This window comes from Tympanuchus pallidicinctus, unplaced genomic scaffold (genome assembly GCF_026119805.1).
Source record: "Tympanuchus pallidicinctus isolate F22 unplaced genomic scaffold, pur_lepc_1.0 scaffold16, whole genome shotgun sequence".
Taxonomy (NCBI): Eukaryota; Metazoa; Chordata; class Aves; order Galliformes; family Phasianidae; genus Tympanuchus; species Tympanuchus pallidicinctus.
In genome coordinates this window covers 14,787,823-14,802,743 of record NW_026294679.1, presented here as the reverse complement: position 1 = coordinate 14,802,743, position 14,921 = coordinate 14,787,823, and the positions used below count along the sequence as shown (strand labels likewise).

Sequence of the window (14,921 nt, the reverse complement as noted above, 5' to 3'; positions counted from 1 at the left end):
AAAAATATCTTTTTATTAAATGATTAAAAATTGAAGCAATAAGCCTGCAGGCAGTTCATAGTTTTTTCAGTTCACATGCTTTTTCTTCATCTTGCATCTACTTACCGACATAGCTGCATGGTCATTGTTGTTATTCTGAGAAGGAAACCAGTAAGGCAATCAAATCAAAACAAAAAATTAAGATGTACTGTCAACATCAAAAAAAAAAAAAAAAAAAAAAAAAAAGAATAAAAAATTGGTAGCAATAAAAGATAAGGAAACGTTTCCAAAAATAACATTTATATAATTGCTAAAAAAAAAAAACAACAAACACCTTTGAAATTATACAGTATTTTGCCATTGTACAACAAAGAGATTATAATTGAAATAATACTGGTTCAGCAATAAAATGTTTTTCTGTAATAAAGAACAGTATGCCAAAATATTAAAACAGCAAACTTCAGATTGGGAAACATCTGTTCTTATGCCTTTCCAAAACGTTTTCTATATAACAAATTATACATTCCAAAATACTTGTGCCACGTTTACTGTCTTGGCCTATGAAGGCTATCTGTATGGTATAAACATACTTAGGCAAAATTTAGAATGGCTTAGGACAGTAATAATTGAAATGTTACACAGTCTTTAAATAACTGTTAATGCAAAGGTAATGGTGCTATAACTGGAAAATGGAATGAGCATATTTTCTTTTCCAAAACTGATGCTAAAGCACAGTACATATATACAGAGGAGAAAACTAAGATGTAAAACTTAACTGAAAAAAAAACATTCAAAGACATGTTTGCAGTGATTCCATGGGTTTAGCAGACTCCAGCAAACTTGTGCCATGAAATGTGCAAGTTCAAAAACGTTGAGATCATGGTCTGATTTAGATCTCTTATGTTTCAATTGTAATAATACACAAATTTCACAAAACATTTAACAGAGAAAGTACGTTTTTAAAACTTATGTCTACACCATTACAGAAATAATTCAGTATAGCCTCAGGTGAGAGCATAAAAGGAGACCTGCAGGTGTATTTCCACAGCTTACACATATATCTGGGACAAGACAGGGCTCTAATGACAGGAATCCAACATCCACAAAAAAGTAAACAGGTTGTAACACCTCTACTGGAAAACTGAGTTTGAAACAATATTAGATAGAATGTCAACGACCCTTAAACCAGACTATGGAAGATGACCATAGCAAACTGATGCCCAAGCTCCAGCAAAAACCCCTTCAATACCACAGGATATACCATGATAGGAAATGATTCCTCTATTTGTCCTGCTCTTTTTTTTTTTTTTTCCTAAAATTACAACCACTGCTCAGGATTTTTTTTGATTTCCAGTTACAGACATGGTTCAGACAAACCATTTTGTGCAGTAGGATTCTTTCTGCCAGCAATACAAACTGTTAAAGAAATGACACAGGGACAGTCTTATTCTGCTAATGGAAATACATACTAAAACTCTTCCAGTTTTAACTGTGGCATAAGCTAATCCAGTTTCGGTTAGGACTCCATAGCACTAGTATTTTACTGAGCTATGGAATCTAGTTCTGAGCTTGCCATTGAAAATCTTTATTATACATTTTCTCTTGATAAAATAACTTACTACTACATAAAGAACCACCACCATTACACTGTTCATGCATTTTCATACAGTCTCCACAGCACATACACAACATTTATAGGACTGCACGTTTCCACAATCTGCCAAGCCAGAGTGATACACAGGGACATCCAAAAGCAACAAAAAACCTCATGCCAGACCAGACTGCTCAGCCATACAGCTCCAGCTTGTTAACTGGTCAGAGTTTAAATTACAAAATAAACAGTTCATAGGAACAACCTTTCTCCAAAAGTTGGCTTGCATCCTCAGGCACTTATTTCTATGCCTTTAATGTTTTTCAAGCCTCTTAATGCCATAGAGGCTACTTTCCAACCCTTCTAACAAATTATCTCATTCAAGAAACCTACAACTACAGATAGTAGGACATTTAAATTTCTGCCTGTACTCTATTTTAGAAGACCTATATCACAAGCTGTACATCATTGTTCACAGCTGCTATACACAAATAGCCATTGAGGAGCAGCGCCATTTGTTTGATGAGTAACAAAAAGGTTACAGTGAATTTAACCAACAAGCATGTTATCCTTTATTTAAAAAAAGTCTCAGTTGACTTGGCTTGGAAACATGTGCTGCATACTTCCCATTCACACCAACACTGAATGGGCCATGTCTTTGAGTAATTAAAAAAAGACGAAAGAATCACAGCCACTTAACATAATTTGGAAGATCTGATAAGCCCACTATGTCAGCAACTTCAGCACCTTGCTGTGAATGTAAATAAATTTATCTACCAGTCTCGAAATATTTATGCATTGAGAACTGATTCCTGACAGGCATTGCATGTGGGTAAAGCAATCAGACATCAGCATGACAGCAGCAACAAAGGACAAACCGAGGAAAAGCAGATGCATCTTGAAAGACTTGTTGAAGTTACTCCACATCTACAAAGGTATAAACTATTATGACCATAGCTTGAACTAGAAAATCTTGTTTTTTTGTCTTAAAGAAAGGGGAAAGTGAACAATGGAATGTAACAAGAAGTACATCAAACATGTTACTAGTGCCCCTTCAAGAGGTACAAAGTAAAGGATATATTTGAATAAGAACAGGGAGTTGTTTCAATGATGCTCAATTAACAAGAATGAAGTGATTTATTTTTTTAAATCAGAGTTACTTAACTGAAAAGAACCAAATCCAAGGCCTCCAGAATCTATAAAAATGAAGGACTTGCACCAATTCAGTGCCCTCTGAAATCAATGAATGCGTACAATGAAGGACATCTGAGGACTTGCCTGCTCTAGCTAACTTCTTAGACTGTTTGTAAATCAGCTGTTGCTTGCATTACTTCTAGAGTATTCAAAAGCATTTTCTAAGTATTATCATAGGTAAGCATCATCAACATACTGAAACATCTGAAGCACATCTATACTGAAAATACTGATATATTCATTGCTAGCATGCACTCAATTAAAAAATTGCGTATATTTCAAAATATTATAAAATAAAATAATGCTCCAATGGATTGAAATTACACTTAATTTTGAAAACTTACAGGTAAGTGAGTAAAAACTTGAAATGTGCTTCTCAAGAAGTTAATGAGGTCCATTAAGTACCCACTGGCTCTTCCATCTGATTCAGACATTGTCCAGTCATAGTCAGCGATCTGAATAAACTCATCTATTTTTTGGTTTAGTTTTGTATATATTTCTCCTTCTGCAGCATGCCTTGCATCCTGAGGGGAAAAAAAAAATTGCACAACTACCAGAATTCTAAAATATTACTAGAACATAGATTAAATATTTTTAATCAACGAAACTGAAGTCTTACAGATAATTGTTTTTTAGGGTTAAAAAAAAACCCTGGGTTCAAGGAATTCTACCAATTAGATCTCCAAATTTATCCATTTTTGTTTAGAGTGACTGCTGATTTAAAGAGGCAAGGGAATACAATGGTATCCACAACTGCACTCAGCCATCCAAAGCTGAAAAGTATGTTGTAAACACTGAAAGCTACACAGTTTTTTAATATGATAAAATGAATAAAGGTGGTGCTGTTTTGAGGGCAGAGAGATTGTTTATTTGTTTTTAATTTGTACTTGGCTTTACTTTTACATTGTTACAAAAGAATGCTAAGACAGTTTGAATGGTATTTTAAAGTGGCACCTTACATCCAATAACAAAAGGGGAAAAGCAGTCCTCTGATACAGAAGCAATGAAACAGGATTGTATAAAAAAAAAAAAAAAAAGAGAGAGAGAGAGAGAGAAACAAGAAAAACAACAGTATAGGTGTATTTTTGAGATCATCTCATGGAATGCAAACACTGCTAATAAAGGAGATTTTTGATCAGTCAGAAAGAATGGGAGTGACATGATTTGCCACCAGGAGATGAATTCAATAACTGTGAACATACCAAACCCCATGAGGGCCCAGCTGGAGAACTACATGCAGTTTTTCATTAAATATAAATTAAAAAAAAAAAAAAAAGGATTAATGAGAAAAGAATTTTCTGCTATAGGTAGAGAATGTTGTGCTAGCAGGTTCTCTGGGGAAGGAGATAGGAGAGAAAACAGACCATTTTCCTTATATGTTTGTTACTGTTCACTCTGTACTTTGCTGAATGGCTTAGGTATTAAGCTCAGCTCTAATACACAGCTATAATATTCTGCAATTATCTCCAATGAAACTTAAATAGTTTATATAGTAGTTAAACATAAATTTAAAAAAAAGCCATTAGCACAAAATGTAATGTAAACTCTAAGCTGTCATTTATTAGATGAAATTCAAGGACAGAGAACGTTTTACCTCTTAATGAAATCAGACTATGGCTGCATTGAGTGTTTTGTTACAAATGTTAGAAAAAGCATGAATTATCCTTACAAGAAAATATCCACTGACATGAAAATTCAAACGCACATACACTACTACTGTTATACTGTTATACTACTGCATAACAAACAACATAGCCTAGATCTATACAATAGGCCAAAATTTAGTAAGGTTGTACTGACAGGGCAATATTAATCTCACTACAGCTGCTGTGCCTTTTCTGCTTTGTCTTAAGTCAAGAAATTCTTAGCCAACAACAACAACAAATAGGAAAATCACTGGCAATCAATTGGAAATATAAAGTGTATTGCAAGGATGATGATGTCTTATTCCACCTTAACAATCTTTTAACATATGCCAGAGGGGATATCAATACAGAATAAGCCACATATTATACCAAGGGGAAAAAAAAATGCAGTGCAGAAAACAGAACTACTCTCAATTGGATTAATCCTCCTCATCTCATCTGTCTTTGTTCCACTGTATACTCTAAAAAAATCCACATACCTAAAGTTCAAGTTACAGTTGCTCTGGAATCTCTTGTGACTTTTTTGGATGTTTTGTTTCTTTTCCAAAAATCTCTACTTAGGAGTCCCAGGTGACTGGGAAGGCAACGCACTTGCTGAAATTACTGGATAAAATGACCCATACAGGATTATTCTTCTGTAGGAATGTTTTCTTCATAAAGAAAACCTGAAATCCCTTTCCTCCTCACAAGGCACACAGATTTGCTTCTGTTCTAACCCCCCAAAAAAGCTACTTGGCTAGACCTGGTTGATGAAGTAATTTCTGTCTTATTTTACATGTATGAATTCCAAAACTTGGTTTTGCAATATATGCAAACCATTCATTGCATTCATTGTCTATGGAGAGTTTCTATTATTAGTAATTTATGGCACTTCAAAAATTATTTTACGACAGGTCATTTGAGTTCTTGCTTACAAACAGAGAGAAAGTGAGAAATGCAGAGGCTAGGTGACAGATTTCTGATCTCTTAGCCAGCAGCAAACCTTGACAGAGAACACTGCTCCTTTAAGTGCCATCCCAATGCCCTCCCACAGAGTACCATATTTCTCATGAGAATGCTTTGAAACCTTTGATGTGAATACCTGTGATTCCATATAGTATACAGGTTTGCCTTCTGAATGAACAGTGCTGAAGATAATAATCTCAACCATTCAGTCATGGAGATAAAAGTGATAAAAATAATAAGATGTGGAAAAATACTTCTCTGAGGATACTTATTATTTAAAGATAAAAATAAAGCTTTTTTGTTGATAATTATACACCAATATCATTGATCATATCTAGCCCTATTTCCATTTTAACAACCATCACCGTGCAAATAAATGTAAAGGATATTAAATCAAAATATGAATTCTAAATACAATTGAATAAGCTGTGCTTTGTAACATGTATTACTAAATACTGCTTTTATATTATCATTACACAGTCTGAGAATATACCACAAACATAAAACATGTCAGATTACAGTAGCTGTTTTGCTTGATTCCATTCAGAAATGCAAAGATGTCACACTGCTTGGAACTTAATCCACTGAAAACTTCTGATGCAGTCAAACTTTGTTTGTCATTCTGTAACTTATAAAAGAGGCATCTGTGGGAATGTGGATGCTTCTCATATACTGAATTCCCAGACCAATAACATAAAAAACAGTGTTTATCTGCTGTGTTAAAATTCAATTCCCAACAGATTTTTTTTAGAGTCAAAATGAGAAAATACACAGCTTTCCACTCAATCTCCTTTTGTTTTTAGATACATTAAAATCAGTGAAAATTAATTAACTTTTCATATGTGGTTGCATAACAGATGATATATACCATACCTTAAATGTAGAAAGTCCATACAGCCTCGCAGTGTGAACAGTCACTTGCGAAATGTTTGTGATGTTAGAGATAAAATCCTCAAGGTATTTACAGGCTAATTCCAGGTGTGTTGTATTTATGATGATTTGAACAAGCTACAAGAAACAAATAATTATCATAAAAAGCCTTTTTCTATTACCCACCGACACTTGAATTTTGTAAATGGGGGCTTCTTTCAGAAACCCTGTTGCTGGAAGTTTGTTGCAGTATGTCAGGTTATCAGCTATTAACTGACAACTTTCAAGTTAGCTGTCAAATACCAGTAAGGAATAACACCAGAGTTTACATACAAATGCCATTTAAAAAATGAAGATTGCAGACACTTACTCAGTGACATTAATTCAATTGTTATTTTAGAATTAAAGAAAGGGAAAATAAAGGATAACATATTGCCAAAATCAAATCACTAATTTGTACTACAGAAACAAGGAAACAAGAAAGCAAACATCATTGCTGCAGTTAAAATAAATAAATATCTAAATAAATACATAAATGCATAAAAACAATGCATAAAGTAGTTAGAAAATTCCAAAAATACTATTGCATCTCCCCCTAAATGGTAACGTAACTGCTCTAGATATAAATATACATGATAAAGATACAATTTACCTCTTCTTATAGGCTGGACCTTCATTCATATTCAGTTCATAAATCAGACAATACAGATAATGCATAATAACTGAAACAATGGTGTATGATTTCCTGATATCCTCACTACTTGCACTCTGGCTCCAACACCTTTTAGTGATCACTAATGTAACGTTTGGAGAAGTAACAACTTTACCTTTTAAACTTTTTTATGATAACACAACTCCCTGTTTATTGTACAGGAGGCAGAAATTGTTCATTGTCATCTATTTGTCAGTAAGCATCCTTATGTAAATACACTTCCAACTAGATCCACATTGTTTTTGATAGTTTGGTTGTTTTTTCATTTATGTCACAGCCACTGACACATTTTTATACAATTATAATCTCTTTAAAATTTCAATTTTAAACACTGCTTACTTTTCTTACATAATCTCGATACTAAATTATATTCACATTCACAAAATGATTCACAGGAATCATTTTAGCCCTGATTTCCTTAGAAGAACACAATTTAGGGGGCGTATTTTAAAACTTACCTCTGTTAAGCCTATATGAGGTTTCTTAATTAGGTTCTGTAAACAACTACTGAGAGTTCTTGTTAGCAGCAAATTTGTCGATTTTCTAAGCATGTCATCTATTTCTGTTGAGCTGAAATAAAAGTGCATTTTTAAAACATGACAATACTTGACAGCAAAACTCAATTTCTTCCTTACAAAGAGAACTTTTAGTGTTCAGAATTATCCATGTGCATTGAATTTCTGGTTGCTTCAAGTCATCTGTGATCTAATACACAAAACACCTCTTTCATTTACCAAATTATCCATTAACTACATTTCAACATTGAAGCAAAACCTGTTATTTTTAGATTTTGGACATGTTCATTGACACAGCAGTTAGGAAAGAGTAATTTGTGTTTTGTAATGAGTTACCACGGAGGTCAACATGCACCAATTAGTACGTGTAAATTATAAACAGTAACAATTAAGAATGTGTGAAAGCGATTCATTTACATCCTTAACAGAGCAGAAGTGGGTGAGCAGCCACAAATAACTCCCAGATTTCAGACCTGCCACGTTATTTAACATAATTACAACTAAGCTTTAGAAGTTCACAAGAGAACAGAAGAATGTCAGAAAAGTTATGTTTTCCTTTCGGAAAAGGTAGGAAAGAAGAGGGAATTAGCACACAGGCAGCACATTCTATTGCAGGAAAAATAATTACTAAGGAACCTCAAAGCACTAAAAATGGTAAGGTGTTTAAAGTAATCAGGGATGCTACACAATTATTTCTGAAATGATCATTATTAAAGTATATTTTTGAAATCATACAGGCTTAACAAAAAATGAAACATTAATAATCCCCAGATTATCCAAATCAGTCAATACTGTTAAAAAAGCCCTAGCACTGCTTTGGTGAGTTAATTACCCAAGCTAAATTCATCTACACATTCTTGCATTCCATACGTACATGTATGCATACATACATACACACATGAAATATATATTATGGCACTGGTAATCACAGATAAAATATAAAGAATTACACATGTAACTTATGAAACAAACGTAGGAAGTAAGCACCCAGGAAAACGTATTTCCAAGCTAATATAAATTGTTAGTTCACCTGGAAGTTATAGGATAGTTTATAGTATAATATAGTTTATACTATAGTTTATTCACATTCACAGTACTTATAGATTACCTGCGATGAAGTGATTCTGAAAACTTAAGGCTTGCATAAATGAATTCCTTAACCTGGATATATATCTGAGGCACTGACTGAGACATTGGGAGCTTCTTTGGAAAGGATTGCTGTAAAAATAAAGATAATCCTCTGATTCTAAGGAGAGATTGGTATTAAACATCGGAAAATCCCTTAACACTGCTAATATTTTCATTTATCAGAAGTTTTTCCATTTTTAACCAAATATATTTAGTGGTGTAATTGAGCTGACTTCTGTATCTGTTTAAACATCTTATAAACAAAATGTACCATAACCCCTTATTTAAATTACAATAAAGTTTGGAGTGTTTATTGTTCTCTATCAGCCGTATTCCTGCTGAATCACAAAATTAAGAGTCCATTTTCAGGACAGCGGTGGATCTTGAATAAACCAGTTTCCCTCTACACCAGTTACTCCCACTTCCTTATGTAAATTCTACCATAGGTTTGATATTACTTGATCGGTTCCATCAAAAGGAGAAGGCAGCAGAACATACTAATCACCTTCTAGGCAAGCAAATTTTAAAGAGAATGGCTGACACTATGAAAGAATATCCCACTGGGATGCCAGTACAGCAGAATTATTCACAGTCCTTTCATATCTACTTTGCCCCACATATTCAGATAATAAATAACTTACAAAGTGAAATAATGAAGTTGCTATCTCTAATATATCCCTGATGATCATTACCCGTATTTCTGCAAAACTACAGCATATAACATACCATGGGTTACAAAATCCAATGGTGGCAACAAAATCTAAGCTAAGTCATTAAATAAAGCCTGTATTAATTAAAATGAATTATTAATTTGTTTACAAAACACTAGGTCTCATTATTCACTCAAACATCAGAGCAAGTGATTAGAGCTGTAATTTTCATATTTATTTATGAATACATAATTACACTCTTAATCTACCTAGCTTTTCTATTTTTAATTACTTTCCAATTACAAATATAATTTCTGTTCTAACCATTCTGAATTGGACTTTGGCAAATCTTAATAACATAAAACTTTTCCTTACCTTATCAAGTTCTGAATCTTGAAAAGGAAATTTGCTTATAACTATTTTGTATTCCTCTTCATTTGCTACAGGAATAGGGCTGTAGTTATCTGCTTCAAAAATATCCCTGGCAAATTAGTTAATAAAGTGATAAAAATAAGGATATGTAATCTACTAACGGTACTTTACAACAACAAAAAATGTCAATGAACATATATTTTACTACCACATTTATATGTGCAATGTCAAAATATTATGAACTGGAATCATTCTGATTTCAGAAGTCTGATTATGTTTAAATGAATTTGAAAGTAATTATTATATGGTAACTCTTTAAGCTATGTCCAATCACAGAGTAAAAAAAACCTGCAAACATTTACTGTGCATGCCAAAAAGCACAACATAGTAAATGAACTTCAGAACAAGTCTATTCCAGAAAAAAAATGTAAGGAGATCTTTACCTATACTTTGCCTACACTAAAGCTAGAAATACTCAGCATCCAGCTTCAGTATCACAGCTGTGTGCGCTAATGGAGATGATTCAGAGAACTTAAATAGGCAAATGTGTACAGATTTACTAAGTACCCTCTGGACTTCTTTACTTGAAGTCTAGAGAGTGTGAGAATACTAAGTGGTCTATTTAATTTTAAGATTTTCTGTAATATGATTAAACATATTTTATGGTAAACAATATCTGCACATTTACTCTACACATCACACTCTGTATCTACAAACAGGCTTTGGAGCTCTACTCCTGGGTTAATAATTTGTTCCAAAAAAATGATTCCAAAGAACATGTGGAAACCCACTTGCATTGAAAGAACATGAAGATATATTGGCAACATCAGAAGCATGTCAGTAATATACATGCAACGTCTGACTTTAAACATTAAGACAATCTAAATTAGGAACAGATTGGCAACAACCTATTGCAGTTGCCTAGGCTGATTAGGTTACTAATGAAGAAAAACAGGTGTCCTTCTCTTGGTATTTCTCCAGTGAAGTCCCAACAGGGAAGGTTTCTTCTCATTAATTACAGAAGCAGTCCTCAATGGCTCTTCTCCTAAATATTAGTTACATGCAATGAATACATTACTTCTACCTAATCCAGACTTCATATGCAATACTGACTCAGTCAATTTTTCCAGAATTACAACTGCAACAAAATTTAAAGACAAAAAGAAAGAAATGCAATATGAAAGCTACAATTATTTTGAAATACTAACCTGAACAATCCAGACCACTTTTTAAGAAGTGTTTCATTATACTGGTCTCTTATCTCAAATAAAAGATCAAAGAGTCGATTCACAGGAAAACCATAACCCTAAAGTATAAAAATGAAAAGGATGGATAATTCAAGAACTAACTTGTTCATTCTTATTACATCTTCAAGACTCTGAAGTGAGACTGATCAATCTATTCTACAAATCAGATTATACTACTTCAAATACACAAGTAGAAGATCATTTATTACATTCTTACAAAATATTGTTTACCATGGTTTCAGCTGTCAAGCAGAAATCTCTCCCATTTATCTGTAACATTTTAACTTTATATTTATGCGAATAATCTTTTTTATCAGTCTGGTAAATGTTAAAAGACTATTTGCCAATGATATTCATTTGGTCATCCCCCTAGACAGTTAATGATAGCTGGACTGTTAATTCATGTTTAAGTTCAGAAGTAAAGCATTTACAAAAGACAAAAATGTTCACAAGGTACGAAGCTAACAGTAGCATGGATATGAATATCCTGATGCTAACTGGATCACCCAAAATACATACATTCAGTTGGTAATAGTGAAAAGGGGCTAAAAGGGCATAAAGTACAGACATCTTTATTATTTAAATCATTATTCTGTAATTTTACTCTTGACTTATATATATGACATCAGGGGGAACCAAAACATTGTACTCACCTAAAGTTCAAATTTGGCTCTATGAATTTCAGTTGAATTGCAAATATAATACCTACCTGTAAAGTATCAGCAAATACCACAATGAGATTCTTCAGTTCCAGAACAAGGTCAGGATCATTGCAATATGACTGAAAGCGAGAAATTCTGGTTTTGTTAAAATTATTCAAAATACTGGCCGTATGTTTTCAAAGAACATTAGCACAGAAGGAGGGTTGAACTCTCCAGCCTTACCTGTGTCCCTGGCTGACTGCCTTGGTTAAAACAGCTTAGACTCACTTACCTTCAATGCAGTGCAGTTACATTAAAGTATTTGTTTAATTTCTTATATGAACTACCACTAACATAAAAGCTCAGAAAAAAACTAAACTAAAACATGAGATAGAATAAATGTTAGTGTTGTACTGAGATTAAAAACTGACAAATTACATTTATTTTAATGGCATATAAGCACACATCAAAATACTCTGCTAAACCAACATCACAGATTTCGACAGGACATTCTTTTGAACACCAAGCCTGGGTCTAACTAGAATTAAAAAGCATTAGTACATCTGACGTAACACTGATGTGTAAAGTTCCTGTGATAAAACTACAGTTGCAATTTGAATTCTTCCCCATTCTTTTCTACATATACATGAGTTGTAAGATATTACATGTTAAATATGTAACTGCTACTTGCAAACATCAGAAGGAGAAAGGTAAAATTCTTCAACATTTTCTGATAGCAAAAATTATGCTCAACCAGCCTGGTAAGTTCTGAAGCAACTTGCAGGCATTCTCAGCAAATAGCAATATTCCACAGGTTGCCACAGAGGAATAAGAAATATCAAGCAGCACCATTTGAGCTAGAGTTGAAATGTAACTTCAGAAGATGCACTTTGAATAAACTGAAATACTCAAATGATAGAGAATTACATTCTAACATCATGAAATTTTTTCTAATATCTTTACTAGAACATAAACATACTACTACCATAGCATTGAAGAGGTAGCTTGGAGGGTTTTGCTGGTAGAGTTTATTTTGGAAACACAGCATTTGGAATGATAATTAGGAACTATTTCCTGGTGGTGCTTTCAGCGCTGAACTATTCAATCTGATCTAATGAAGAGGTCAGTTGAGACTAATGAGGAAGGATTGCAATAATAACAGCAGATTAACTCTGCATATTCTAAACTGCTGGACTAAGAGAAGTTTGGAAGACCCAGTGAGTTGTAAATCAGTGGAGGATTATGCAAATAGCCCATGGCTGTGGATCACAGCCTGATACTGTCAGGAACAACAAAAGCTTGGCAGGCTCCCTCCCAAATCTGAGCAATTTTTAATCACAAGGAAAAGAAAACACCAGAGAGGTTTAATTTTTCACTTTGTCATCATCTCAGTTTTAAATACTCAGAGCTTTTAAGTAAAAGGATTTAAACTGAAGTACTGATGAATCTTCTCACTTACCGAGTGTGTTCTCAGAACAGCAATGATCTTTGAAAGGGCCATGTTCCAGAGTTCATCAGTATAAGTTCTAGTTACCAGTCCTTGGGTTACATGTAAAATATGGTCTTCTACTACAAAGAAACTAGAACAAAGCAATCCTTCAAATAAGTTTTCAGTGAAAGAGTAGAATTTGCTCTAATATTAAGAGACAAGTATAGTCAAGCCCTTCCCTATTGGAGCCCTGACACTTGGGTAGATTTGGATCAGCTCTGCCCAGTACGAAGTCAAAATGAGAAAAACTTGCTTTATGCTAGCTGGAGCCCAAGTTATCCGACGGTCTTTTTGGGGTACTGTAATGGTAGGATGTGAATGCTCAGATACAGCTACCAACACCCACATCATTTATGCAGAAACTAAGGAAAGTGTTTGGACAATGGGAGAATAAAGGATGAATTAAGAATCAGTACAGTAAAATCGAAGTAAATCTCCATTTAGGAAACTTACCCTACAATTTGACTGAAGTATCTTCTATAGCCTTCTACTGTTTCATGCTTGCAGTGAAAAAGAAAATAAGTTTAGGAATAAAAATACCACTAAGTATTAGGTACAATCTAAGTCTGTGTAGAAAGTAAAGTATTGGTTACCATGCTTGATTGTGGCTGCAGAACTAGTCTCGCTTGTTTCCTTCTTTGCTTTCTGTAGTAATTTTCAAATATTTCTCCATCACCCTAAAAAAAAAGACAAAAGTAGTTAAAACAAGGTCATTCTCTCAGTATTAAAAATCACTTATTAACCTAAGTGTAAAATAATCTGTTTTAAATTAAGACACATATTATGCATTTGTTTCTCACAGACTTCTTGCTGACATTAATGAAGTTTAAAATGCATAAAATATTCAGATTACATATATGTATTTAAAAGAGAAAAATATATATAGAAAAATGTTGCTCACATCTACATATTGTCATACAATATTATGCATTGGAATAAATATTTATGTTCATGCATAAGGCATGTTCTCTATTGTTCTACAGCTGAAACTGTGTCTTAAAATGCATCTTCAGGTTAGTCAAGAAACTGACTGCACTGCAAAGTTACAACAGCATTTCTGTGTTTATATGATACACTTGAACAATGCTTGCAAGAGCTTTGCTGGAGAAAAATAAACACTGGAGAAAAATAAACAATTTATTTAATATTCACTTCTTCCCTTTGGAATTGTTAAATACAAAGACTAATGATTTGGATTTTTCTCCTACCACAGCCCTTGAAATACAACACCCTTCTATGCCTAATGATTACATTGCAAGGAATTCAAGTGACATCCTGGCCATCTCATTAGGATGACCATTCAGTAGAAACCATCTGTCCACTTGAAATCAGTGCTACACTGACTCATCTACCTGATACTTATTCTGTATGTATTGGAGAAATAAAATAAGGGACATTCAACTCAGAAAAGATCTTTTTAAAGCCACCTTAATACATACCAAAACTGAGTAGATGTGCAAACATCTATAGACTGGAGAAAAATCCACAAGATCTTGAGCAGTTAATACCTGTGGACAGGAAAAAGTTATAAAGCTTAAAACTCATAATCTGTTGATATATTACCAACAGAACTTGCCCACTTAATAAATACTTGATAAATTATCTTACTTTAAAGGAATTGCCTTGTGTCATCAACTTTAAAACTGCACGATTTGGTTAATAGACTGATAAATTTAAGATTAAAATGAATATGGAAATACACTGGGATTGAAGACAAAAGCAAGACCAAATTAAGGTCAGCAAAATTAACTATGTTGACAGATTTTATGGCTAAAAAAACCTGTTACTTTGGTAGAAAGTGGAAGGAGCTTGCATTAATGACTTCAAGAGCAACTGCATCAGGTCCTTTGCCCAGCAACTTTAGGAAAAACAGTTCTATCACAAAGCTCCCTCCTCTCTCTGCCTTACAGTATTAGATTGCATTTCTGTTGCAAAAACATTC

The 14,921-nt window shown here is 33.5% G+C and overlaps 1 protein-coding gene across 6 annotated transcripts in view; it reads right to left on the bottom strand.

Annotated features, from left to right (window-relative positions):
* Window positions 1-14,921, bottom strand: part of EXOC6 (exocyst complex component 6) — an 82,121-nt gene that overhangs the window by 38,492 nt on the left and 28,708 nt on the right. For 3 of the 6 annotated variants that reach the window (XM_052676734.1, XM_052676732.1, XM_052676737.1), the window contains exons 8-18: window positions 14,419-14,487; window positions 13,573-13,656; window positions 13,433-13,479; window positions 12,950-13,070; window positions 11,559-11,630; window positions 10,811-10,908; window positions 9,606-9,711; window positions 8,561-8,670; window positions 7,396-7,507; window positions 6,229-6,363; window positions 3,109-3,288 (exon numbers count right to left, since the gene is read on the bottom strand). In XM_052676734.1, the coding sequence (XP_052532694.1) occupies window positions 3,109-3,288; window positions 6,229-6,363; window positions 7,396-7,507; window positions 8,561-8,670; window positions 9,606-9,711; window positions 10,811-10,908; window positions 11,559-11,630; window positions 12,950-13,070; window positions 13,433-13,479; window positions 13,573-13,656; window positions 14,419-14,487 (1,134 nt within the window). Of the gene's footprint in view, window positions 1-105; window positions 188-3,108; window positions 3,289-6,228; window positions 6,364-7,395; window positions 7,508-8,560; window positions 8,671-9,605; window positions 9,712-10,810; window positions 10,909-11,558; window positions 11,631-12,949; window positions 13,071-13,432; window positions 13,480-13,572; window positions 13,657-14,418; window positions 14,488-14,921 lie in introns of all 6 variants that reach the window. The other 3 variants (XM_052676733.1, XM_052676731.1, XM_052676735.1) reach the window with 2 other exon arrangements.